Below are 26,865 nucleotides of genomic sequence, written 5' to 3' on the forward strand. Positions count from 1 at the left end.
AAAACGTTTCTTGTCATATTTTGTTTTTATGCGTATATCGCTCTATCCTACCTAATCTTTCAAATTCCTATACTCCATTCACTTTTATTTTAGCACTCGGTTGGTCATGGAAATTTGACACATTGCACTGTGTATAGTAGAAAAATGTGAGGTTATGACGCTTGTCAAAACATTTTTACATTCTAAATCAACGCTACGTTGTCCGTTCTACGTAAAAGTTTCTGTTATTACGTATTTTATCACAATGTCGAATCTCTTCGGAACATATGTGACGAACATAATTGTAGTTTATACAAACTGATTGAAGGCATACCAAATCCAGTTATTTACATGGAAAATACAAGAGATCAGTGAGAATCAGAGTAGTAATAATATGCATTAGCTTGAGGGGAGTTAATGTTCGTTATCTTCTTTGACTAAAGTTTGAAAACGTCACATCAGTTGTAGATTTCAAAAATATTAACCCGAAGATGAAATGCATATAATGCAGGTAATTATAAGAATGTTAAATTCTTCAACAAAAATCATCTTGCATCAATGTAAGTAAAAGGAATAAAAGGAAGTTTCAAGCCAAGATGAACTTCTCCTTTGAACAAAAATTTCATATGAAAAAGCAATTAACAGGACAACTGGCGCGTATTTGTGGCTATTCATCTTAATACATTGATATAATGATAATTATTAGGTATTTATTGGTACCTTAAGACATTTACAATGTATAGGTGTCAAATGAAAAATAGAAAAATCAATTCTTGGTTACTTATTCTACGATGACATTCATCGAAAATCCTGTAGTAAACTTTTCGCATTACTTCACTCAAACATAAAATTCTTAAATGCCACCACTTTTTTGGGTCTCCCAATAGAAGGAAATTCTTTGTCACCCTCTTCATTCACAATCTTTCTGGTTGTTGAAATATTCAGCTGAAATATAAGTCGTTCAGATTCAGATGAAACATTATATAAATTCTCTTACATTGAATATGTTCGCTACCGTCTGACGTATTGTGGATTTTAGAATATCAGGGTATAACTATTTGAATGAGCGGACCTGAATTCTAAATAGCACTTCCTGAAACCCTGTCTTCTCTCTTTTTTTCAATCACTTTCGGCATTTTCATAATTAAAATTGATATAAGTTGTGGCAACGGCGCGGCGTTATGACATTGACATTAACGACATTTCATGAGTGCCAACCTTACTCCGTTCTAGTTGAGAAAATTATTTCATGACCAACCGACTGCTAAAATAAATGTGAATGGAGTATAGGTTTGAGGTTTGTTTGAGGTTTGTGTGAAGGATTGAAATGACAGAATTATACCTCACAAATATATTTGACCAGAATGAGCGATAAAAAACATTAATTAATTAACTCAATTATGAAACTTCGACTGAATTTCTTGATAATCATTTGTTTTATGAATAAACTAGGGATTGAATCCATTCAGAAACTATTCTTTATTTCCAAGATGTAACTTGTTTTGCTGAAAGGTGAAATAATAGGAGGATGCTATTATCTATAAACGTATTCTTAAGCCGAAAAGCTTTACGCATTCGCTGATTATCATATTATTCAATCATTGAACATCCTTCAACTATGTCCAAGGCTGCTTAGGCCCTTCAGACAAATTTCCAGATGAGCCGAATGAGCCTGCTGCTAAGCAGATCTTGGTAATTCCAATACTCAATCGGATTTCATATATAAATTCCGTATTTTCTCTGGTGACTTTGACTAGAAATCTCCTTCTAAGCTATGATTTCCTAAACTACAAATTGAAAAACACGTGTTTCGCTACTACAATAGCATGTTTACATTTATCTAGAATATGCTAGCCAAACACACATGTTATACAGTTTCAAGTTCACTCATGGAGTTTAATCAAATATCGGCCACATCATTCGAATATACATATAATTCGAAATAATTTGTATTCCATCCTCACACGCAGAATTGAAAAAGATCAAAATGCGTCGTATAAGAGGAAGAGGAATACTAGTTAATGAGATGAACTTCGGCTTATTCAATGATCGATGAACTGTATGTAGTTGATGTTTTTCTCGATATAAAAGTATGGTTTTTTTAGTTCTGTTATTGAGCGAAACAAAATGCGAACTCATTCATCAAATTTTTATTATACAGGGTGTCCCGTAAAGACCACGTCAAACGAAAACGGAAGGTAGATCAGAATGTGCTCTAGCTGATGTGAAAAAATCGTTCATATGAAAGTCTCACAGTTTTCGAGATATTTGATGTTTTATGAAAATGTTGGATTTTTTCACTTAAAATGCTTTCTCTCTTGCGGAAGCTACAATTAAATACTTTTCGAATCAGTTTTTTTTCCGTAAATTTTGTTGAATGATTACTTCAATTCATGCAATGGAAAATACCACAAAATATTATACAGGGATTCTGAAAAAAAAATTAAAATTCATGTTCTGAAGGAAGTGTTTTTTTGTGCCGAATTCTATCTGACGTGGTATAAAAAAAAGACACTAGAACTTTTCTGCATAATACGTTGAAAAGTTGCCCATTTTGTGAGAATTCCGAAAAGGTAAAATACAGGTGAAAACCTTCTTCACGAAAAAAGATATTTGCATGTTTATTGAAATGGAGCATTTTTATGAAAAACAGATTTTTTCACTTTTTCCACAAATTCTTTCATTTTGCAGATTCTGCTGTAACATTTTGAATAATTCTCTTGAAAAATGACAGATAGTCCTTAAATTACTTATAAAATGAAATTATTCATTAATTGCAATGATATAATGTAATAACGCACAGGACCTTCAACATCAACAAATCTATTGTGAAGAAACTTTATAAAAATATCAATAATAAAAATTCAGGATTCTTATCACAGCAAATGTTCAAAATGACCACCCCCTTCGCTAATACATGCCCTGCATCTATTGAGAAATGACCTTCTCAAACCATACAAACTTCTCCCCGCTATTTTGGCTGCTGAAATACGAATGCGGTCCCTAAGTTGTGCTTCATCTCTTAAAGGATTCGAATAAATTTCATTTTTTAAAAAACCCTCGTAAAAAAATCCAGAAGATTTAAGTCTGGTGAATCATTGAATCGCATCACATCATATCGATGTTCGAGAGTTCTTTAGGCAAAGAAAATGAAATGAAAAAACTTAGTCAGTGAATTAGCATCTTAATAACATTTTATTGATTTGTTGATGGATTTTTTCAGCTGGAAGTGCAAAACGAAAGTATTAATGGAAATGGTGAAAAAATCAGTTTTCATAAAAATGCTCCATTTTCGATAAACATTCAAATATCTTTTTTCGTGACGAAGGTTATCACCTATATTTTACCATTTCGGAATCCTCACAAAATGGGCAACTTTTCAACGTAATATGCAGAAAAGATCTAGTGTCTTTTTTTTATACCACGTCAGATAGAATTCAGCACCAAAAAACACTTCCTTCAGAACATGAATATTAATTTTTTTTTTCAGAATCCCTGTATAATATTTTGTGGTATTTTTCATTGCATGAATTGAAATTTTTTCTGAAATACATTCAGGATAGTCAATTATAAGTTAAGGGGTAGGTTATTTATAGGAAATCAATCATTCTATATGGATAATCTCATGAAAGAACGACGACAATCCGATGTTAAAAACTATAGAATGTCGTGACTCCTGTGAATGACGAAACTCTCTATTGGATTGCTTTATACGGTGTGAACCCGAAAAAAATGCATCTATATGTGTAAATCTATGTAATTCCAGTCAAACTCACCAGATATTATGAATTAAAAACCCTCGGGCAATGGTGAACGATCCCAATCAAAACACGGAAATTTAGGCGATCAATTGGGCGTGCCAAGGTTGGACCACTTCAACCACCGTATAAAAGCTCAAAATCTCATTGTGGATGGTATCAGTTGAATTAATCTTCAGACGAATCACAAACCAAAATGAACTCCTTCGTAAGTAACCCACCAATACTTTAATTAATCTACTTATTTCAATTTATAAAATCACTCTCACGTACTTCATTACCCAATTCTCATATATATTCGATTTATTCATATTGAATCATGATAATCAATATAAACTGTATACTACACAAATTAGAAGATTTTGCTTGTGAGCCATACAATTTTCATTGTGAGTATGAGGGTGAACATTTTACTGATCACATAAAGACCATATTTTGAATATTATTTTTGCTTTAGGCTGCTGTTGTCTTCTTCGCCGCTTTGGCAGCTGCCAATGCTAGTGTGATCGCCCCATTGGCCTATTCTGCAATCCCTACCGGCCACATCGTACAAGGACCTAGCTCAAGGACCACTGTAGTAGGCCCAGACGGTAGTGCAATCTCATCAGTAGCTCCAGGAGGTACTATCATCACTGACCACGATGCCACCATTGTCGCCCAAGCTGCACCAGCTGCTGTTATCGCTCCAGCTGCCAGGCTCGCCGTTGCTCACACTCCTCTCGTAGCTGCTCATTCCTCTCTCGTAGCTGCTCATTCCCCTCTCGTAGCTGCTCACCCCCAATTGATTGCTGCTCCAGGAATCACTACCTACGCTGCTAATGTTCCAGTCTTGTCCCACCAGGCTGTTGCTGTACCAGCTCTTGGAAATATTGCTGCCGAAAACACCGTTGTCGCTGGTCCCTCTGGAACCATCACCCAATCTAGATCCCTTGACGCCGCTCAACATGTCACCGTTTGGTAGAATGTTATGATTGTGTTGTAGATAATATAGTTTTAATTTCGTAACATTTTTTTTATTGCCCAATTGAAAACCTTGAGGATAAACCCAATCCACGAGTTGGAATAAAGAGTGGTAAAAACTGACACCAACTTGAAACTCTTCATAGTGCAATTGAATTTGACGAACTCAGTTGTTGAAGTACCAAGTGGAAATCCTTCACAAAGATTCACTGCAGAAATGAAGAATTCGATTATAGCTCATCAGCGATATTGTACAGGCTGTTCATATATTAAAAATCTTTTTTTTCAACGAAAAAGAAGGTTTTTGAAATGTTTTTTTTCCAAAAGTTGCTCCACCACCAAGGTACTACTCTTTGAAGATAGGTACTATTTATCGAATATTACCTATAAAAACAACTATTAGCAGTTGGCTAAAGGTTCTTGAATGTCACTTTTATGACACTTCTTTAATAATTCTGAAATTTCATTTTGAAGAGGTGGAAAAATAATACATGCATCAGGACTTTCCGATCACCCAATATTTTTCAAATGAAAAAAATGATTCAAGAAGACAAATTTCTGTATTCTGAACTTGTTAGTTTGAATACAATTAAGAGGGAGTATTATTTGTTGAAAAAATTGAGTAGCTATCTGTCGTTATGGCCTTGACATCAGCCTACATAGACCACTGGAGAAAGCTAAGAGATCTGGACATTTCAACTTTTTAGATGATTTTCAACAGGCTGTATTTTGGAGAAAAATAATCGTACCGTCATTTTTAAAGGAGCAATTTGTAACTCCAAATGTCTTGTTTGTGAGCCCGAACTTACATATTCAGAGTTTTCTCCCCAATCTTTTTCAATTAATTTTGAAAAAACCACTGACAAAAAAGTTTTTCGATTTTTATTTTAAGTCTAACGGACTTTAGATGAATTTTTTCGACTTAATCACTATATGAACTGGGCAAATTTTTAATTGAGCTTCAATTTCATTTTTTTTTTCAACTTCGATACCATCATTTCTTGCAGGGATATCGGACTCGAAATGAAAAAGTTATATTGTGTCTTGGATAATAATCAATATTTCAGCAACCAATGATCGCACAGAAAGTTTACGAAAGGTTCCAAAAATTTGAATGAATTTTCTACAACGATAAGCCATCGCTGTTCGAGAGATAAAAACTTTTCCATTTTTGACGTGATTTTGAAAAAACGACAAAAAAGGACTTCTGCTGGTTTTTTCTTAGTCGAAAAAATTTTTGAAAAATTGACGTCTCACATTTTTCGTATTCATAATACTGAACAGAAGGAAAAAAATTCTGCCTTATTGAGCATTTTATGACGAAGTTTGAATTTTGAAGCAAAAAAAAATTTCAAATTTTCAAGTTCAGTGGTTGATGGTCGGATTTACGCTTCCTAGAGGTCAATAAAATCCTATAACTCAGCGACCAACCGCCTTAAGAATGATGAGGTGTTGTTTTCCTTATTTCTCTGAAGTCATTGATAATAAATTGAAAAAAAATGAGCTCTCTTCGCGATAAAATGTGCAAAAGACGTATCGAGGTTTTGAAAGAACAAAATTGATGCTGAATAAACAAGTTATCCGGCCCATATGACAATTAAATTTTAAAAAAAATCGGTAGACTAAGAAAAAATTATTGAAAAAATTTGTTCAGGCCCAAAAACTAGACACGAGAAAGTGCACTTTTCTTGAAATGACATCATAACTTCAAGTTACAGTCTTTTTCTGAAACTTTTTAGTTTTCACTCCCAATATCTGGAACAAAATCAATTAAAAAATTTAAATTACCGATTTGCTCCTGCGTAAATTTTCACCTGTTGAAAATCACCAGCCGAGGAGTATTTTGTGATGTCCCCAAAAAATTTTGCAATGTTGCACAAGTCTTTCTATTGGTATTTCATAACTAGTTACTGGATTTCATTGAAATTTGAATTTCGAAGACATATGAGTCAAATCCAACCACTTTCGAATAAGTCTTGGTGAAAATCAAAAAGCTTCAGATATCAAAATTTTCGTTCTACGAAAGTATCATTATTCTGCTGAGTTTCTGTATGATGAAGGGAAAATGCGGTTTGATTCAATAAAGAAGTTGTTGAAAATTAAAAAATCTATTCACAGAAATTCATTTACAAGTAGAGACCTCCATAAGTGTAAGCGCTAGGAACAGCGTATCTTGCAGCAATTGCTGGGGTAGCAACGCTCTTGGTGTTGGTGATGGTGCCAGATGGTCCAGCGATCACAGTATTTTCAGAAGAATGTCCAACGGTGGCAATTGGAGAAGAGTAGGCGGTGTAGGTAGAGGCAGCAAGAGGAGCGGAGTAAGCCAAAGGCGCGCTGTATGCCAAAGGTGTGTTGTAAGCCAAATGTGCGTTGTAGGCAAGGGGTGAAGAGTAGGCTGTAAGGGCTGGTACACCATAGGAGGTGGCAATCAAACCACTGGGAGCTACTATGCCTGCGCTAGCGGCGGCAACGACGGCAAAGAAAACTACGGCAGCCTACAAAGAAGAAAATCAAACAATCAATTAATCTGTAAGAATTCGAACAATGGATCTACGGTAGTTATACTTACGATTGAGTTCATGATGATTGTTTGTTGACTGGACGATTTCCACTGACAAACACAAGTCGCTTCGCCCTTTTATATTCGTTTCGAATTTGATACAGATTGGGATAAAATACAACCTTGACACGCCCTGGCTATAATCCGCTGAACTTGTTCAAATAAAAATGCTAATTTCTTGAGATATAATCGGGGAGCTCCTACACCTTGTGTCCGAATTATATAAAAAAACTATATTCCGTGTTTTGAAATATTTTATTGTTTTCAGAGTTTGGCAATGCGAGTGGGACAAGAATACAGGGATTCGTAGTGATCTGAATTTTAGTCAAAGATTTCTGCTCAAGTTTTCTCAAAATACTTCGAAATTAAATACTTATGCATTACGTCTGGATTTTCTCATAATGTTTTCTAGGAATATTTTTCTAACTCTTCATTGTACATTTAACGATTTTTTCAAATGTGGGAAAGTATACTTTCAATATTCAAAATGAAATAAAGAATTGTCTATGTCGAAATGAAAAATTTCTTACCAGGAAAATAAGATGAAATTAAAAAGTTCCTTGTTCGACCTTTATTTCATGAAGATATATGTACAGTGTGTTTCTAGTACAAAACTAAACATCAGTATGACATGTATTCTTCAGTCTTTACAGGTTATCTGATTTTGATATCGTAACAACTAGACATAAGAGAGGAAAGTTATTGAGGAAAAACCGTTTTTGGAGAAAAAATTAATTCTGCAGTTGTTAATATTGAATAGAGACAATTTTGCACCTTAACTCCTGCATTTTCCGAAAACGGCAATATTTATACCATATTTTCTGGATAGTCTATCAATTCTTGACTAAAATAAAAGAATATAACTGTAGTTTTATATTTATCATTTCAGGCAATTTTATTTTAAATTCCCCCCTAGGAAATTCAACATCAATATTCGGTACACGGGTGTCCAGAATTATGTACTACATTAATTCCAAAAGCTGATATTACCAATAAAAATAAGGAAACTTCTTTTCTTTAACTTTTTCGGGAAACTAATGAATAAGGGAGATACAACCCATCAAGGGAAAAATATCAGACATGCTGCGAAATAGGCATGATTTACAAAATTCACTGTCGACTACAATAATACAATATCAACACAAGAGTCAAAATTCCCAAGTTTACTTGATGTATTGCAGAAATGTAACGATTACAGCAGAACCCATACAGTAAGAAAGGTGTTTTTCCTGAGAATTGCAAAAAAATTTAAAATTTAATCGAATTATTTTACTACTTATATCTTAGTCCTTTTTTAACTTAATAAGGATAGGTACCCATTGTGAAGTTGAAATGTATTATTTTAAATTCACCACGTTTTAGAAAAAGCAGAAATCATGAATTATTGGAGGAAGCATTAATCCACCCTTATCCATTTATTATCCAAGAGAAGTTTATGAATGAGCAATTTTTTTTCTAAAAAACCTGGCTCCTTTGTCGGAAACCTACTGGTCTGATGCAATTTCTGAAAATAATATCTATTTGAAAGAAAAATAATTGATTTTGAATACATTATAGCGTGCTTATTTCGACTTTAATAGAAAAATAAATAATAGAAAACATAAAAATTACAGTTTCAATTTCCTCATTCTGTAATTCTTCAATTATGTTTTATAAAAAATACCAACTTTCAACTCAAGATATCAGAAGACAGAAAAAAATTTCATTTTACAATAATTGAAATATCAAGGGTTCAGTAGAATAATACTTCAAATCATTTCAATTCTCAAAATAAATATGAGTTATAGACATGTTTTCTCTAAATGAAAATGCTCAACAATATAATTTGTTCTCATCGAATACAAATATTGAAGTTCGCCCTTTGATAAGACTACTAAGGAAGCGGAATCGAAAAAAGTACAAATACGGATGAAATTTCAATTAAATCATTCTAAGGAAAGATTAACCCTTGAAATCAGAGTTTAATCTTGACTTTTTCGTGAACTTAACTGATAACTCTCCAATTTACCTGTTCTATAGATTGTAAAAAAAGTGATAAATGCCAGCCCAATATCCCAAAAGTTGTGGCGAGTCAAGGTCAATGCCGATCTCTGTTTTGAACCGACGATAAGATCAGTTCCTATAAAAACTGAAACACAAGTGAATTAAATCAGTGGATATCCTCCAGTCTTCGAACAAACATACATCATGAACTCAATCGTAAGTAACCCTCCACCTTCAAATGTATTGAATAAACATTCATGTAATAATTTTTGCTTCTACAGGTTGCCGTAGTTTTCTTTGCCGCCCTTGCTGCCGCTAGCGCAGGCATAGTAACACCCAGCGGTTTGATCGCCACTTCTTACGCTGCTCCAGCCCTTGCCGGTTACTCTGCGCCACTTGCTTACAACGCCCATTTGGCCTACAATGCACCTTTGGCTTACAACACACCTTTGGCTTACAACGCCCCTTTGGCTTACACCGCACCTCTGACTGCCTCAGCCTACACCGCCTACTCAGCCCCAGTCGCTACTCTTGGACATGCTGCTGAAAGCACAGTAGTTGCTGGACCATCTGGAACCATCACCAACACCAAGAGCGTTGCTACCCCAACAATTGCTGCAAGGTACGCCGTTCCAAGCGCCTACACTTACGGAGGACTCTATTTGTAAATAAATTGATTATCGAGACTGAATAAATGTAAAAAAATCTATATCTTGTTGGTTTGTTATTTACTATAAGAAACGGGAAAAAATGCACCCTCCGAAATATGTTCAGATTACGATTTGGATTCGCAGATTTCGAATGATGAATCTAAACAGAGAATTGGAGCTGTTATGCAGAATTTTCCCTGAGAACCATTTGGGACAAGAATATAAGGCTAATTCCCAAGGGATTCAACTGATGGGTTTTGGGAGTTGCAAATCCAGGAAAATGCATTATGAAACGATAGTGTTCTCCTCGTGAAACTCCCAATGTAGCACAAAAAAGAATCGATAGCATGTTGTTCTTGTTTGTTAGAACTTATGAACACTTTCATTTTTCTCATGATGATGATGGTCGATTTCTTTCTATAAGGTATAGTTGGATATCTGTATCTCATGACGTCTCAGTCTACCACTGCATGTTGGGGATTCAGGGAATTACCATAAAAATGTCAGACATGATCAATTGATGATCCTAGGATTGGAGTGTCAATAAATTGACTAGATTTTGTTCAATGTAGTGCAAGATAAGGGCTCGCGGAGGGCATATAATAAAGGGTGCATTTTTCTTCATCCTTTAATGCTTGACGATCATTGATTCTTTTGGAATTCAAAGGATGCGGTCGAATGCAGTTAGGGTAGTACGCTACATCGCTGTGTTTATCAAGCTTTTTAAAACTCTTTTTGCTCCCATGCAAGAGTAGTTTTCGGCTCACGGTTTTTTTTTCATTTTTCTATTATGTACATACTATTATAATATTGTTTGCTGTTTAGAGCTGAAATGAACAAAGTGTTTATAAGAAGATTATGGAGTTGGAGAAATCAAACTAATCAAAACTCAAAATTTTCAATTTGTAACCTATATGTTTTGTTGATCGACTCGATTTTAGGTGAAAAAAGGAAGGGGTAAACTGAATGAATACTCATCAAATCTGAAAAGTTTGAATTTTCAACGTATATTTATTATTTGTTGTTAATGTATATTCTTTATTATTTCATTCGATTTCACGCAAAAAATAGAGGGGTTAACAAAATTAACCCTATACCTCACCATTTTCCTCAAAACTCCTAAACCGTTGATTTTCAACCCAAGGTATGACATACTGCTGAAATTTACATCACATCAGCTATCAAACCATAAAAACTTATACCGGGTGTGCCGATTGGAATAAGGAAGTATTAGACTGCTCCTGGTATAACCGAAATTTGTTGAGTACGAAAATATTTGAGAGAATAGGTTCTTTGTCGAAAACCCCAACATGCAAATTTTCAGCACAGAATTGTGAATATATTTCGATAAACCTCTAATAAGACTTAGCGCCCTTAGCGGTAATATTAAACTTTCTTTGATTTTTCGAGATTACTTTACCTTCTCTACACATTCATACTATTGAAATTTGGATTGTGAGATTCTGAACATAACATTTTGAAAATTCAAATTGGTGATCCAAAATTGTATTTTCCAAGTGATTAAATGGTGGTATCAGGATCAAAAAACGGGAAAATTCTTTGAGCTGTATCCATGTTTATGTTGTTTAATGTTACATATTTTACACTGTAATTGCAAAATATTGTCTTAGTCTGTCATTCCTGCTTGTTTTATATATATTTACATGTTTTGTTTTTGGAATTTTTCATTATATGCTTCATATTTTCTTGTAGAGCCCTGAATATGGAAAAATATATTTCCGAAACGTCGGCGAACTGACACAGTATCATTTTCCCGTTTTTTGATCCTAATACCACCATTTAATCACTTGGAAAATAACATTTTGATTTTTTACTTCAATATGTTGCTACAAAGCAATTTTTTAGTTTTTGAATATCATTATTTTTGGAATTTCAGTACCTACCTATCTTACATTGTCCGATAGAACACGATTCTAGTTATCAACTTCTTCAGATTGTAGCTAGCTAGCTTAAAAAAAATCATGCATGGCAGAAAGGCGTATTTTGTTTTGAAATCTTCATACCCAACTATGAATTGTGAAAACATTACATAGGGTGTTATTGTTTTTTGTTTTGACCCTTATAGTAAAAAACAAACCAACAAGATATAGATTTTTTACATTTATTTCAGTCTCAATAATCAATTTATTTACAAGTAGAGTCCTCCGTAAGTGTAGGCGCTGGGAACAGCGTACCTTGCAGCAATTGCTGGGGTAGCAACGCTCTTGGTGTTGGTGATGGTTCCAGATGGTCCAGCAACTACTGTGCTTTCAGCAGCATGTCCAAGAGTAGCGACTGGGGCTGAGTAGGCGGTGTAGGCTGAGGCAGTCAGAGGTGCGGTGTAAGCCAAAGGAGCGTTGTAAGTCAAAGGGGTGTTGTAGGCCAAAGGTGCATTGTAGGCCAAATGTGCGTTGTAAGCAAGTGGTGCAGAGTAACCGGCAAGGGCTGGAGCAGCGTAAGAAGTGGCGATCAAACCGTTGGGTGTTACTATGCCTGCGCTAGCGGCAGCAAGGGCGGCAAAGAAAACTACGGCAACCTGTAGAAGCAAAAATAATCACATGAATCTATTTTCATTCAATACATTTGAAGGTGGAGGGTTACTTACGATTGAGTTCATGATGTATGTTTGTTGGACGACTGGAGGATATCCACTGACTTGATTCAGTTGGGTTTCAGTTTTTATAGCAACTGATCCTATCGTCAGTATAAAATAGAGATCGGCGTTAACCTTGACTCGCCAAACTTTCCGGGTATTGGGCGGTGGTATTTGTTATTTTTTTTTTCAGTCTAGAGAACAAGTAAATTGACGTGTCATTTCCCTGTCGTAATTTGCATCTTCTGGAGAATGTATTTAGTTTTGGGAGAGAAGAATTCATTGAATTCTGTGGAAATCCCCCGAGAACTTCGTTTTTCAACGAATAATATGATATCCGAAAAGGATTTCTACATTGAAATAATTATCTCGATAGTTCTCACATCCATTTTTGAGTTGGACTCGTTTCTCAAGTTAAGAAAATATTCATAACGATGCATAATATGATACCGAGCTTAAAACTTGATCGCTTTCCATATTTATACTTCAATACTTCATGAACAGATTTTTGATTTTAATTCAATTTCAGATCAGTTCATTTAAGTTGGTATTTGAGTTTATTTTTGATAACTTTGAAAGAAAAATGCGCGGGTTTCAACTTCGAAACTGCATGGACTCCATGAGTATATATCACCAATATTTTCATAATCATAGGGTTCTATATATCATACAATTTATTTATTTATTTAACATACAAACAGGTACCCCAACAGAAATACATCTAATCACAAGGGTCCACAACAAATAATAAAGATATTGAACTAGTCAACAATACAAAAAAAAAAAATAATTTCTCCCAAGCGAAATTTTGAGAAATATTATCTAAGAAATGCTACATTTTAGGTGGAAGGAACTTCGGGAATCCTCCTCCTATTTATTTATTTTGAATCGGAATATAATGGTTTCTATAAAAACCATGCATATGTATGTTGTATACAGGGTGTTCCTAAATTGAACGTACAAACGAAAAGGGGAGATTCCTTAAGTGAGTTTAAGAAAAAAAAGTCCCATAAACATGGGGTCGCAAACGTTTCGTTTTCGAGATACAGAGTGTTGAAGTTTTAATTTTTTTCAAGTTTTTTTCTCATAGTATCTACACTTCACAAGATATTCAACTAAAATTTGGCATAGGTATTACATTTTAGAGTTGGGGGAGGACATTATCAACATTTGCTGTAGTTCAGTCCTTTGCGGTTACTTACTTTTCTTGTTATGATTTTTTTTTAGTTTTATGTTTCTTGTTGTAATACATTTTTTGTGTTGATTATACGAGTTTATCGAATCTTTATGAATCATCGCTACAGATCAGGAAAATTCCCATAAAAACTGACACTGAATTCATTCACCACAGCTTACAAAGTGGCCTTCCCATCATAATTTGTATTTTCACGAGGATTTCGAGAGAATCGTTCACAATTTTTTTTCTCGAAATCGTTGGTAGATACGACAAAACTACAAGAGACCGAAAAGTTTAGTATAAGAGCAAAGCTTCTTTTTACATTTTTTCAAATTAACAGTTGCTCACCAAAAAAAAGTTTTGCAGAAGAACAGGTAGCAGTGTTCCAGAAAAAATATCACCCTGTAGATCTTCTATCGAAATTGCCATGTCACGTGGTGAGAACTCTAAAATTTAATATCTATGCCAAATTTCAGTTGAATATCTTGTGGAGTGTAAATACTATGAGAAAAAAACTTGAAAAAAATTAAAACTTCAACACTCTGTATCTCGAAAACGAAACGTTTGCGATCCCATGTTTATGGGACTTTTTTTTTTAAAACTCACTTAAGGAATCTCTCCTTTTCGTTTGTACGTTCAATTTAGGAACACCCTGTATATACAGCAATACTAGGTGTCTGTTTGGTGATTGAATGCAGGAAGCAAATCTCATGTTGTGCATTCAGTTCTTGAGAAATATATAGATACAGTTCCTTACAAGATTGCATTTGTGATTTTTTTTCCGAAAATCGCGAACTTGGAAACTTTCAGAGATAGGTATTGGAAATGCTGAATAGCCTTTTTTTGAGAAGCCCATAGTTAGGCCCCTAAGGATGGCTAATGAAAAACAATTTTCTTATAGACCAGAAAACTGACAGAAATGAAATTGGGATCGAAAAGACTATACGAAAAAATTTGGTGGTTCCCTATAATTGCAAGACTAGAAAAAGCCTTCGCTACTTTTTTCCTTACCCATATTATACCATTGAAAAATTAATTTTCGATAGTTTGATTGATTTAGAACGAATAAAAAAAACATCATTCATCAATAAGTACATAGGGTGAGTCATATAGGCTGAAATTATTTTAGTAGTAGGCGGATATTATGTGTACATTGTATGGGAACACCACTCAAAATGTTTGACAAGGAATCACCCCTTGAATCTTATTGGGAACTCTTCATTTACACTTTGTGTGTAATGCACTACTTCCACTCCACGAGTTTCCGTTGCTTTAGTAATGGATTATCAATTTGATAAACTTGGTGCAAAAAATACTCAGTATTAATGGTGTAATACCAAACCTATGTCCGTTACTCATATTCAATCAATTGATTAATTGAGAATTCAGACAGAATGCAACGCCATTAAACAGTTATCGAAAATCAATCTGTTGTGACTTGAAACCAATATGGCACTTTCATTATAGATGAATAATTCTAGTAACTATACATAGAAAACTTGTATATCGAAATTCTTCTTCATTATCACGCAAAACCTCAACGTTTTGCTGATAACGATCAAAAGATTATGTACACTTTTGAAATACCCATCATGAACGATAAAAATAATTTTCTTATGCGAACTACGACTGCTACTTTCTCTGTATGAAGCAAGATCAACACAGCGTAATGACATGCTTATTTCCTCGTTCGTCAGAGAACGAGGTATGATTGTCCATACCAAATACCACCGAAAAGTTGAGGCGAGTCAAGGTTAAGATCAATACATATATCGAATATGTCCCAAGAGCGGTTAGTATAAAAACTGAAAAGCAACTGAACTTAATCAGTGGATATCTTCCAGTCTTAAAACAAACATCATGAACTCAATCGTAAGTGTAATACTTCTGTACTGTGAATTTCAATAAGCTGATTCCCAATTTTTTTCAGGCTGTTGTAGTTTTCTTTGCCGCCGTTGCTGCAGCAAGCGCAGGCATAGTAGCTCCCAGTGGTTTGATTGCCACCTCTTATGCTGCACCAGCCCTTACAGCCTACTCTGCACCCCTTGCCTACAACGCACCTCTGGCCTATTCTTCTCCCCTTGCTTACACCGCCTATGCAGCTCCAATTGCCTCTCTTGGACATGCTTCTGAAAGTACTGTTATTGCTGGACCTTCTGGTACCATCACCAAGAGTGTATCTACCCCAGCGATTGCTGCGAGATACGCTATTCCCAGTACCTATGCTTATGGTGGACTCTATTTGTAAATGAATGAATTTTTGAGACTGAAATAAACCTAGGAAATCTATTACTTGATTTTATCTTTCCGAAATTGTCATTGGTTGAAAAGGAGTTCTGAATAGAAATCTATTCAATGAAAATATGCATTGAATGAGCGTAGATATAGAAAAATATGCTTCAGACAATTATACAGGGTACCCCAAATTGCTTGATTTTGGAGGTTTCTGGTACTTTTAGACTATAAAGGTAAAAACGTTCAGTTCATTAGTGGAAACCGTTTCACGATATCTTTATTAGTCTTGAAGATATAACCAAATTTTGATATTTTGTGAATTTCGAAAATATTTAAAAAACGATAAAACATTTCTGCTGGCACTTTTTCACTGGGAATACGACACTACAGGGTGTCTTTAAAGAAATACGAAGGACTTAGGGAGATAATTCCTTGATGGAAGTAAGCAGGGGTAGTTCCTATAAATTTTTTTCGAAATCCTCTCTCCAAGATCCAGCCTTTGGAAGGCGATGGCGAGTTGAGAGTTTTAAATTTTTTTTTACGGGTTCTAAAAAACACTGAGTCATTAAACTATACATAATATGATGTACCAAGTAGATGTTATTCACACAATTCTTTTAGATCTCATAGTCATTCTATGGGACACTTATACGATGAATTGGAGTAGTGATCAGAACTGCTTGTAAGTTTTTATTTATTCCGAGAAAAGTATCGACTGTATCAAAATTTTGTAAGAGAATTTTTTTCTCCCGAATTGAATGGGAAACTATAAGAATTTTAATTTTCGAAAATCTATCTCACGAAAACAATTTTTGAAGGAAAATAATAAGGGGTTGTTATTTTCAACTCCTAATGAAAAAGTAATGAGATCTAAAAAAATTGTGTGAGTAACATCTACTTAGTGCTTTATAATATTACCTATATAGTTTTATGATTCAGTGCCTGTAAAAAAAATTAAAATCTGTCAACTCGCCATCGCCTTCCAAAGGCTGTATCTTGGAAGGGAATTTATAGGGACTACCCCTGCTTATTTTCATCGAGAAATCATCTCCTTCGCATTTGTTCACAGACATCCTGTATAACCATTTTTTCTCAATCTTTCGTACTAAAGATGGAAAAAAACAACTTACAATACGAATCCTTTGCCATAGATATAGGCAACCAGTGGATGGGAACTCATGGTCCTATTTCCTTGCCAGCAAAATCGCCAGAACTCAATCAGTTGGATTTTTTTGTATAAGGATATGTTAAAAATAAAATTTTCAGTTAATAATATGGTTTATTTAGAGCAGACAATCAGGAACGCCATCAGAGATATTTCCTGCGTTTTGCTCTTGAATACAGTGAATTCTGTTAGAAAAAGATGTCGAATTTGTTAACAGAATGATGGTACTCAACTTGAGAGCTCTTTGATATTCATATTAAAATTGATTATAGAAATTTTGCTCGATATTAATTCAAATTAAGTATTACATGAATTAGGTACATGATTTTATTGAAGTTAAAGATGTTTCAGATAAAAATGGAATTCTATGAACGGAAGGTTTTATTTCGTATCATAGAGATAGAGATTTACTTGGTGTGGACATTTTTGTTTCTTCCATTCAAACTAGTTAAGTTCAAAGCTACCCAAGTTTTGGAATAGTTTACGTAGAGTTCAAAAATTTTCGAAAATAACAGGTTTTCAGATGTATAACTCCTAAAATTGTGAATATTTTGGACATGATATTGGTACTCGAACCATATTAGTTCCTTTATTGAAGAGAAAATTTCGTACAAGTTTCGTTGCTAGTGGCATGTAACTGAGGTGGGATATTTTAGAAAAAATCTTCACAAAATAGTGGATAAAGTAGGTACAGTTTTATGGAAAAGAGAAGAAGACAGTTTTTCACGACGAAAATGTATATTCTTCAGTAAAAAATATACTTGAACTTGAAATTACCTTGAAATCAATAACCAAAGTCAAATAGAATGTCTGCATTCGATCCTTTTCAAGAAGTTGTTTCAATGGGTCACCCATATGTTATTAATTCCAGTAAAATGAGGCAAAAATGTAGAAGGCGATTCCTTCTCCGAAAACATCAATATTTCTTAAAGAAACATGGACTGTATTCTGAGCTAGGAGTCAAAATGCTGACCCACTTTTTCATTGATCAAATTGAAGGGAGAGGAGATATTTCGTTGAAACTTGAGATAGGTACCTATGTTAATAGTTTTCCATTATTGTGAACAAAAAAATCAGCCCACTGCTTGTTTCACTCATTTTTCAATGGGTAATATTTCTAAATCGCCCAAACATCTCGCAAGACCCATCTTCGGAGCTGCAAACCTCATTCGCTGAAATGTTCGAGTGTTTCTGAAGAAAAGGTACTCTTGGTCTAAGGCTCTACATCAAGAAAAACGATAATGAAAAGAAAAGGCATTTTTATTTTTGAAATATTCTGGTAGTCGCAGTATTAATAGTAGGTACGCTATATGTTTAGCCGATGAAATTGCTCATTCAATTTCATCAACGAAACGTGAGAAAAGTTTCCATTTTTGTTACCTCATATATCAGAAGGGGTGCATATTTAAGCCTATGTATTAGTGTTTTCGGACAACAATCAATAACTTTTTCGTTGGTGTTAGCGAATATGCTAATTACGCGAGTACACAACATTCTAGCTCTCGATTTTTTCAGATATTGAATCCCAATTTTCCTCAACTAAAAACCTTAACCACAAATTAAGATTCCAGACTTCCGAGAATCGAAGGTTTGGTTGACAGATTCAAAATATCGTGGAATATCCTCCAAACAAAGCTTTTTACTATTGCGAATAACCACTTTCTCTGGCAAGAAGCAAGATCGCAACGAAGTAATTTCCTCGTTCGTCATATTACAAGAATAGAATGACAACTACCAGATCAATAACCGAAAAGTACGGGCGAGTCAAGGTTGAAATCGATTCAGATTTCGAGCGACAAACACAATCAATTCCTATAAAAACTGAAGTGAAACTGAAATTCATCAGTGGATACCGTCCAGTCGTAAAACAAACATCATGAACTCAATCGTAAGTAACATTGATTCTAATTCTACAAAAAAATTGTCATCAAATTTTTATTTCAAGGCTGCCGTAGTTTTCTTTGCCGTCGTTGCCGCCGCTAGCGCAGGCATAGTAGCTCCCAGTGGTTTGATAGCTACCTCTTACGCTGCCCCAGCCCTTACAGCGTACTCTGCACCCCTTGCCTACAACGCACCTCTGGCCTATTCTGCTCCCCTTGCCTACACTGCCTACTCTGCTCCAATTGCTTCCCTTGGACATGCTGCCGAAAGTACCGTAGTTGCTGGACCATCCGGAACCATCACCAACACCAAGAGCATTGCTACCCCAGCAATTGCTGCAAGATACGCTCTCCCCAGCGCTTACACCTATGGCGGACTCTACTTGTAAATATATGATTTGTTGAGATTTGAATAAAGGAAGAAAAATCTATGTGTCACTTTCATTTCATAGAAGATGGTGGAAAGTTGAATGAGGAAAAAAAGATTTGCTAATTTAAGGAGCAAACTAAGCTTAGAATTACACACTTCAAAAACATCAATCACTCCTAATGTGAATTGTCATTGACACATTTATACAGGAATAAATTAGGATATAGTCAGAACCTAAAAATAACGTCCCCAAGGAGGCATGTCCGGAAACTCTTCGTTCAAAGTAACGTGGCATCAAAGATGACTGATGCTTGGTTATGGATTTATTCAAAGCTAAAGAAACGAAATTTTGCAGGTATTTTTAAAATAGGCAGCTAAAACTCCATAGCATCCAAGTTCCCAAATAAATTCGTCTCCCAATGCACATTTTTCATTTAATTTTCATTTACGTTTTGAAATAAAAAGGGTTATCGATTTTACCTCTCCGCAGCTATGGGAGATGAGTACAAAATTGAATCATTTGTAAAATACCACTCCAAAATTTCATTTGTTCGGTTCGATCATTTTCCTACAAAAAAGCAAATAACGAAAACATGAAGTATAGTGTCATAGATTTAGGTTGTTATTCTGAAGGGATTTCCGTTTTTCCAGTGAGGGTAAAGCTCAATAGGAAAATTGAAATGACTATATTTTTTCATCTAAGCCGAATCGGAAAAAAACTTTTATAATTTATGAGATGAAATGGGCATTCCAATGATAAAATCCATTTTTCTGAGTGGTGAAATTGACCTTACATTCCTAAATATACACAGACTTAATGTAATGAAACCACAATATTATATGTACCTATATGGGATTGGAAGGCCAGGAATACAAATTCTTCATATTTTAATAATATTCAAGAAACCTTGTATGATTTCTCAGGGGATAACTCATCCAACCACAAGTGGCTCCTAACGTTACAATAACTTTTCACCTAGTTCATGGCTGAGATCAGAAATCAAAATATTATAAATACGCACTCGAACAAATTTAGTTTTCGGGAAACAGGGTGATAAGTTTCTTTCTCACAAAAACTTCAGTTCTCAAGATCTCCAGCTTAAATTTGATTTTGTATGCACAATATTTGTAAAAAGATGAAATATATAACATATCATCGTTCTATTTCAGATCAAATTCTAGTTATATTCCTATAACAAGATATTAAATGAAAAGTGTCAAAGTAAAATGGTATTACTTCACAATATATTCCAAACAATAAGGTTCCCTATGCCATAAAAAAATGAAAAGTTTCCTTTTTGAATGTTTTGAGGTCACCTATGCATTGAATATCTCGTGGTGGGCTGTTGTTCTTTGTGTGGTTGATAGGTACACTCAAATACAAACAGTACCTATACTGCATTCACATTTATTTTAGCAGTCGGTTGGCCATGAAATAATTGGTCGCATTCAGCGGACGAAACAGTTGCGCAACTGTTACCAAACGCTAGCGTAAACGTTCGGTGACATATGCGCTACATTCTCAACACGTTCTGGAGCGGACGCCACTTTTGGGAGCGGATTTGATTTGTGCTAGGTAGCGGTAGCGGAAAGGAGCGAAAGTTGGACTTGAACTGAGTAGGTAGTTGTTATTTAGTGTGGAAGATGCACGAGCTTGAGTTTGTTGAGGAAAATGAAATGAAAATTGATGGAAGGTAATAAAGAAGGATGTTAAATAAGTTATAGGAAATATACTAGAGCAACAAAGTAATTCGTCAGAATTCTAGGTTATGTTTTTCACAAAAAAAAAACTGACTTAACCAGCACAAGGTTAACGAAACTTAAAAAATCCGTTTGTTTACGTCTTTCCTACAGACTTGTCAACTAATCAGCTGATAGTGACAGCTCGTTGGACTGCCTTATCCTATCTCGGCTTGCCAGCGAACGTTCAACATGTTCCCGACCGCTACCGCTACCGATGGGTAGCAGAAGCGTTTTGCGCTCCGTCCGCTGAATGCGACCATTTTCTCAAGTTTTTGTTACTAGAACGGATCAAGGTACTCATGAAATGTCGCTAATGTCATAACGCCGTTGCCACAACTTATATCAATTATTCAATTAATATTACCAAATGCTGAAAGTGATTGAAAAAAGAGACAGGGTTTCAGGAAGTGCTATTTAGAATTCAGGTCCGCTCATTCAAATAGTTATACCCTGTTATTCTAAAATCCACAATAAGTCAGACGGTAGCGAACATATTCAATGTAAGAGAATAGAGAATTTATATAATATTTCATCTGAATCTAAACGACTTATATTTCAGCTGAATATTTACACAATCAGAAAGATTGTAAATGAAGAGAATGACAAAGAATTTCCTTTTATTGGTTTGTGTGAATTAATGCGAAAAGTTTACTACAGAATTTTCGATGAATGTCATCGTAGAAGAAGTTCCCGAAAATTGATTTATCTATTTTTCATTTGACTTGTCCTATAAATTGTAAATGTCTTAAGGTACCAATAAATACCTAATTATTATTATTATATCAATGCATTGAGATGAACAGCCACAAATATGCGCCAGTTGTCCTGCTAATTGTTTATTCATGTGAAATGTTTGTTCAAAGGTGAAGTTCATCTTGATTGAAACTTCCTTTAATTCCTTTTACTTATATTGATTCAAGATGATTTTTGTTGAAGAATTTAACATTCTTGTAATTATCTGTTAATTCCTTCGGGGGATACCCATTCTCAACCACTGCAACATATGCATTTCATCTTCGGGTTAATATTTTTGAAATCTACAACTGATGTAACGTATCCAAACTTTAGCCAAAGAAGATAACGAACATTAACTCTCCTCACCTAGTGCATATTATGATATTATACTGATCTCTTGAATTTTCCATGCAAATAACTAGATTTGGTATGCCTTCAATCAGTTTGTATAACGTTCAATTATGTTCGTCACATATTTTCCGAAGAGATTCGACATTGTTATAAAATACGTAATAACAGAAACTTTTACGTAGAACGGGCAACATAGCATTGATTTAAAACCCAAAAATGTTTTGACAAGCATCATAACACCACATTTTTGTACTATACAGAGTGAAATGTGTCAAATTTCCATGGCCAACCGACTGCTAAAATAAAAGTGAATGAAGTATAGGTATCTCCTATTAATTGATAAGTAGAAAAATGTTTACATTTTTGACACTCCTGCATATTTAACCCTATGCCTCTTTACGAAATATGAAATTGCATTTGTTTAGGCGAAAAAAAAGGTATTTCTTGATTAAATTAAAACACTTTTATTTCATTCATTCAGATTACAAGTAAAGTCCACTGTAGGAGTAAGAACTGGGAAGGCCGTATCCTGCAGCAATAGCTGGGGTGGAAACGCTCTTGGTGATTGTACCAGATGGTCCAGCAACTACAGTGCTTTCAGCTGCATGTCCATATGCACCAATTGGGGCAGAATAGGCAGTGTAGGCTGGGACAGCAAGAGGTGCGTTGTAAGCTATAGGTGCGTTGTAGGTAAGTGGTGCAGAGTAGGCTGTAAGTGCTGGGGCAGCATAAGAAGTAGCAATCAAACCACTGGGAGCTACTATGCCAGCGCTAGCGGCGGCAACGACGGCAAAGAAAACTACGGCAGCCTGTAGAAATTTGTTTCAATATAAATCACATAAGTTACTATAAGTCCTTTCGTTTGCATAAAAAGTGTAGCACTTTTCTACACTCGATTTGATTTACACCAGTGTAGAGGAAGTGTAGTTTATCTACATATAGCCAAAAGAAGATGTGGATAAACTACACCTCCTCTACACTGGTGTAAATTCAATCAGCAAACGTATACTAAAATCGAGTGTAGAAAAGTACTACACTTTTTATGCAAACGAAAAGACCTTAAGTATTGGTCGCAATATTATTGTTTCCATTTGAAGTGTGAAGTAGAAACACTTTCGAAATATTCCCAATTTAAAAACATGAAGTTGAAGAAGTGAAAACCTTCAAGATGTAATTGTGAACTCTAATTTTGGAAAAATAAACAATCAAAGGATTATACTCAGCAAAATAGAGACAAAGATAGAGTGCGAAGTATGATATCAATATACTACGCATGAGGTATTGATCTATAGTAGGTAGATACTGCCAGAAGTTCCTTTCAAGTTTTATATTTGAGATAATTTTAGCCAATAAACTCGTAATTTTTCTTCTACCAACCTAATAACTGAATCAAAATTCACTCGGTTATTCTCAAAAACTTAAATGAATCAACAATTTTGTAGGTTTTGAACACAGAAATGTTATGAAATTTGTACACAATTCCAGTTTGTCGTATAGTAAAAGAAAATGATTAAATATCCTTCTATGAATATACTTACGATTGAGTTCATGATGTTTTAAGACTGGAGTTATTCCACTGAATGTAACAGACAAAAATAATCCTTTTATACAGGATTCCATCATCCTTGCCCCGCCTAAGATTTGCACATTCTTTTCCGAAAACTTTGCTACCGACCAGATTTTTCACCAGATAAAAGTGAGTTGGGTAAAATGTTGAAGTCATTGCACCCACGTTGATTAATCTACCTGTAGTAAAGGTCTAGGTCGAATTCAATTATTTGAACAAGCTTGTTATACTTATTCGTCAACTTTGCGAGCTTCTACAGGATGTTCGCTAAAGATAGGGTCAAATATGCACGGGTGACATGTTATGGAGATGCAGAATGCAGGCCGGTAAATATCCCAACAAAAAAAAAACGGAAATATTAATAGAGCCGGCATAAAAGTATAGCGTACCAAAATATAAGAGAAATTTTTTCAGACGCATCAGTGTGTTCTACTTTTTCAGGCATATTCAACTAATGTAAATTTTCGCGGATTTATTTCCTGTTCATCAGGGCTACAAAGGAGAAATTTACGAAGCTTAATCATTTTGTAAATAACTTCATTACACAGTAGTCCAGTCAAATGAAGGTTTCCTTTCGGAATGGGAGATAATAAGCTGGAAATTCGTATACTGCTTTATTTTGGCGTTATAGAAGATAATAAAGGGTGGTTCAACGAAAATTTAACAGCTCGATTTTCCGATTTTCCTTAAAATGAAAATGTGGAAAATCTCCCTAACGTGGGTGAGCACAACCCCTTGATTTTGAATAGGGTGTTGCGTTAACTAATTTTGTAGATCCTACCGAGTACCTACTATTTGACCTCAAAATTTTGCTTCAAATTATCCATCGATTATGATATAACAGCGAAAATAGTTGAAGAGGCAAGGTGGAATTTATCTCGAGAATATTATTCGTATCTGATACATTTCAAAGGTATTCAGTAGTTATGAGTATTAATTTTTTGTCCAAAATAGTAGACGAAGCATGTTTTTGATTTACCTTTAGACTAACGTGAGTTTTCAAGAACGTTAAAAATATGTCGAAGCGAATGTAAATTTGTAGTAGAATTTAAATGGTGTATTCCGTAGAAGAAAGGGTAGAAATGATAAAATTATTCTTGAAGAAAAAACGACTCTGCGCGAGCAATAGCGAATGACATCCTGGAAAAATTGTAGGTATCCGCTGCTTTCGTTGAGCAATTGGTTGCCAAATTTGACACTACTGGTTCAGTCAGAAACAAAACGAGGATGCATGAAAGATACGAAGCAAGGGACGTGGCTGTCTTAGGTAATGTAGCAGTGGTTCTGACCATTAGTAGGATGTTTCACGCACAACAATCCTGAGAATCATCAAACAACATAAATTCCATTTTTATTAGATATGATTGGTTCAGGAACTGCATGAAGATGATCCCGATCGCCGACTCCAGTTCTGAGACGTGGTCTGTGGTCAGTGAACTGATTAACGGTAATCAAAACTACAAGTACGACATCTGTTTTCTTCGGACGAGTGTTAATTTTACCTTAACTTCATTGTAAACCGGCATAACTGTCGTTATTGGTCAGATGAAAATCCAAGATTATTCCTGAGGTGCATACTCAGCTTCCCCAAAATATAAATTTTTGGGCTGGTATTTATGGAAAAAATATTTAGATCTATTGGGAACGCTATTCATCCAGCCCTCGTGCAAGTATTGGAGAATGCAGAAGACCATCGAACGATCATTTTCCAACAAGATGGCGCACCACCTCATTTCATTCAACCTGTGCGTCAGTTTTTAGATGAGAAGTTTCCTCACGGCTGGATTGGAAGAAGGGGACATATTGAGTGGCCACCCAGATCACCTGATCTGGCTCCACTGGACTTTTTTCTATTTTTGTACCTGAAATCCAAGATATTTAGGCAACCCAGCCTGAGTCAATGGATAATTTGCTAACTTGGATGATGAATGCCATGAAATTACACCAGAAATCTTGGTTGGTTGGTTGTGTAATAAATCAGTATTGAAGCCAGCTTGCCCATTACACTGGCCACACTGGCTCAAGTATTTTGAAAACGAATTTCGGTAACCGACAACAATAACAAACCGTAGTTACTTGGTTGTTCTGACTGCGAACTATTAACCACTTCTTCAGGAACCAAGATTCATATTAACTTTTTTTTCAGGAACCAACTCAAAATTTTCAGTTTACGAGACAGACAATGAATAACCAAACTAACCAATTTCATTTATGGATTATATCCATTATATATCAGAGTCAAAAATGATACCCGTATAATTTTTTGGGGTCCCTAAGAATGAAGAGGTTCTAAGCTACTGCATTCCAGATATGAATCTTCCATTGATTGAAATGGATTGTGTTTCTGCTATGCCCTTTACACTCTGATTCTGTATGCCTCTCATTCTTCAATAAAAACAAACAACAATGATACCTACATGAACTCGTCGATTCTCTATCTTGGGACGAATGAAAATAGAAATTTATTCTGGATTCTGGAATCTGCACAATAAGTCTTAAAAGAATCTCCTGATATAATCAGACAATTAGAAAGCATTCCATAAGTAAATAATCATTCAATTCAATCGAAACTGTACTCAGTCTTTAAGAGAACCACTGATTGAACTTGAAATGAGCTGCATTAATATAAAAAACCATTAGCGACATGTGAAATTAAATGTAGCAAATTAACTTGTCCCAGTCCTTCCACAACCAGTTACAAAAGTTTCGATTTTTTTCTCGAAACAACAATGAATAATACAGGAAATGATTTAAATGTTCTAGATTGGATAGGACTTCACCGACAAAAATAAAATATTTTTCGACAATTCACATGATGGAAAGGGTCAGGGTCAAACTGAGCCAAATTCTGAAATATCAACCAAATGGATAAGTATATAAGTTGAAAGAGAACCGAATCAAATCAGTGGAAATCATCCAATCACCAAACAAACATCATGAACTCAATCGTAAGTACCTATGTTCACTAAGTTAGATCTACTATGCTTGTTTTTTATTCGTCATCCACTGCCTATTTTGGATCCTTCATAGCGGAATATGTATTGTATGTCCAAATATCTAGACAACTTTTTTTTCTCAATGCTGGAATTAATTGTTACGTTTGTTCCTTCCCAGGCTGCTGTAGTTTTCTTTGCCGTCGTTGCTGCTGCCAGTGCAGGC

At 34.9% G+C, this 26,865-nt stretch overlaps 7 protein-coding genes across 11 annotated transcripts in view; 3 read left to right on the forward strand and 4 right to left on the reverse strand.

Moving 5' to 3' along the window:
• Positions 1 to 26,865, reverse strand: part of LOC123308586 (protein madd-4) — a 464,545-nt gene that overhangs the window by 92,011 nt on the left and 345,669 nt on the right. The window lies entirely within an intron of this gene.
• Positions 3,816 to 4,742, forward strand: LOC123308589 (cuticle protein LPCP-23-like). Its single transcript, XM_044891319.1, has 2 exons — positions 3,816 to 3,945; positions 4,195 to 4,742. Exons 1-2 carry the CDS (start codon positions 3,934 to 3,936, stop codon positions 4,696 to 4,698), a joined length of 516 nt encoding a protein of 171 aa, XP_044747254.1. The 5' UTR covers positions 3,816 to 3,933; the 3' UTR covers positions 4,699 to 4,742.
• LOC123308597 lies at positions 6,790 to 7,424 on the reverse strand. Its single transcript, XM_044891326.1, has 2 exons — positions 7,267 to 7,424; positions 6,790 to 7,192 (listed from the first exon to the last, which is right to left on the reverse strand). The coding sequence occupies exons 1-2, from the start codon at positions 7,276 to 7,278 to the stop codon at positions 6,824 to 6,826; spliced, it is 381 nt and encodes a 126-aa protein (XP_044747261.1). The 5' UTR covers positions 7,279 to 7,424; the 3' UTR covers positions 6,790 to 6,823.
• LOC123308596 (cuticle protein 12.5-like) lies at positions 9,341 to 9,949 on the forward strand. Its single transcript, XM_044891325.1, has 2 exons — positions 9,341 to 9,456; positions 9,522 to 9,949. Exons 1-2 carry the CDS (start codon positions 9,445 to 9,447, stop codon positions 9,906 to 9,908), a joined length of 399 nt encoding a protein of 132 aa, XP_044747260.1. The 5' UTR covers positions 9,341 to 9,444; the 3' UTR covers positions 9,909 to 9,949.
• On the reverse strand, positions 11,999 to 12,587 carry LOC123308595 (cuticle protein 12.5-like). The gene is made up of 2 exons (XM_044891324.1): positions 12,496 to 12,587; positions 11,999 to 12,426 (listed from the first exon to the last, which is right to left on the reverse strand). The coding sequence occupies exons 1-2, from the start codon at positions 12,505 to 12,507 to the stop codon at positions 12,040 to 12,042; spliced, it is 399 nt and encodes a 132-aa protein (XP_044747259.1). The 5' UTR covers positions 12,508 to 12,587; the 3' UTR covers positions 11,999 to 12,039.
• On the forward strand, positions 15,335 to 19,371 carry LOC123308599 (vitelline membrane protein Vm26Ab-like). Of its 3 annotated transcripts, none has more exons than XM_044891330.1 (2): positions 15,335 to 15,532; positions 15,591 to 15,936. In XM_044891330.1, exons 1-2 carry the CDS (start codon positions 15,521 to 15,523, stop codon positions 15,906 to 15,908), a joined length of 330 nt encoding a protein of 109 aa, XP_044747265.1. In that variant the 5' UTR covers positions 15,335 to 15,520; the 3' UTR covers positions 15,909 to 15,936. The 3 variants fall into 3 exon arrangements, with proteins under 3 accessions (XP_044747265.1, XP_044747264.1, XP_044747263.1); XM_044891329.1 differs by lacking the exon at positions 15,591 to 15,936 and adding an exon at positions 19,006 to 19,371 and having other exon boundaries at positions 15,479 to 15,532; XM_044891328.1 differs by lacking the exons at positions 15,335 to 15,532; positions 15,591 to 15,936 and adding exons at positions 18,817 to 18,948; positions 19,006 to 19,371.
• LOC123308598 (vitelline membrane protein Vm26Ab-like) lies at positions 22,588 to 23,816 on the reverse strand. Its single transcript, XM_044891327.1, has 2 exons — positions 23,678 to 23,816; positions 22,588 to 22,948 (listed from the first exon to the last, which is right to left on the reverse strand). Exons 1-2 carry the CDS (start codon positions 23,687 to 23,689, stop codon positions 22,622 to 22,624), a joined length of 339 nt encoding a protein of 112 aa, XP_044747262.1. The 5' UTR covers positions 23,690 to 23,816; the 3' UTR covers positions 22,588 to 22,621.

Source organism: Coccinella septempunctata, chromosome 2, assembly GCF_907165205.1.
Source record: "Coccinella septempunctata chromosome 2, icCocSept1.1, whole genome shotgun sequence".
Lineage (NCBI taxonomy): Eukaryota > Metazoa > Arthropoda > Insecta > Coleoptera > Coccinellidae > Coccinella > Coccinella septempunctata.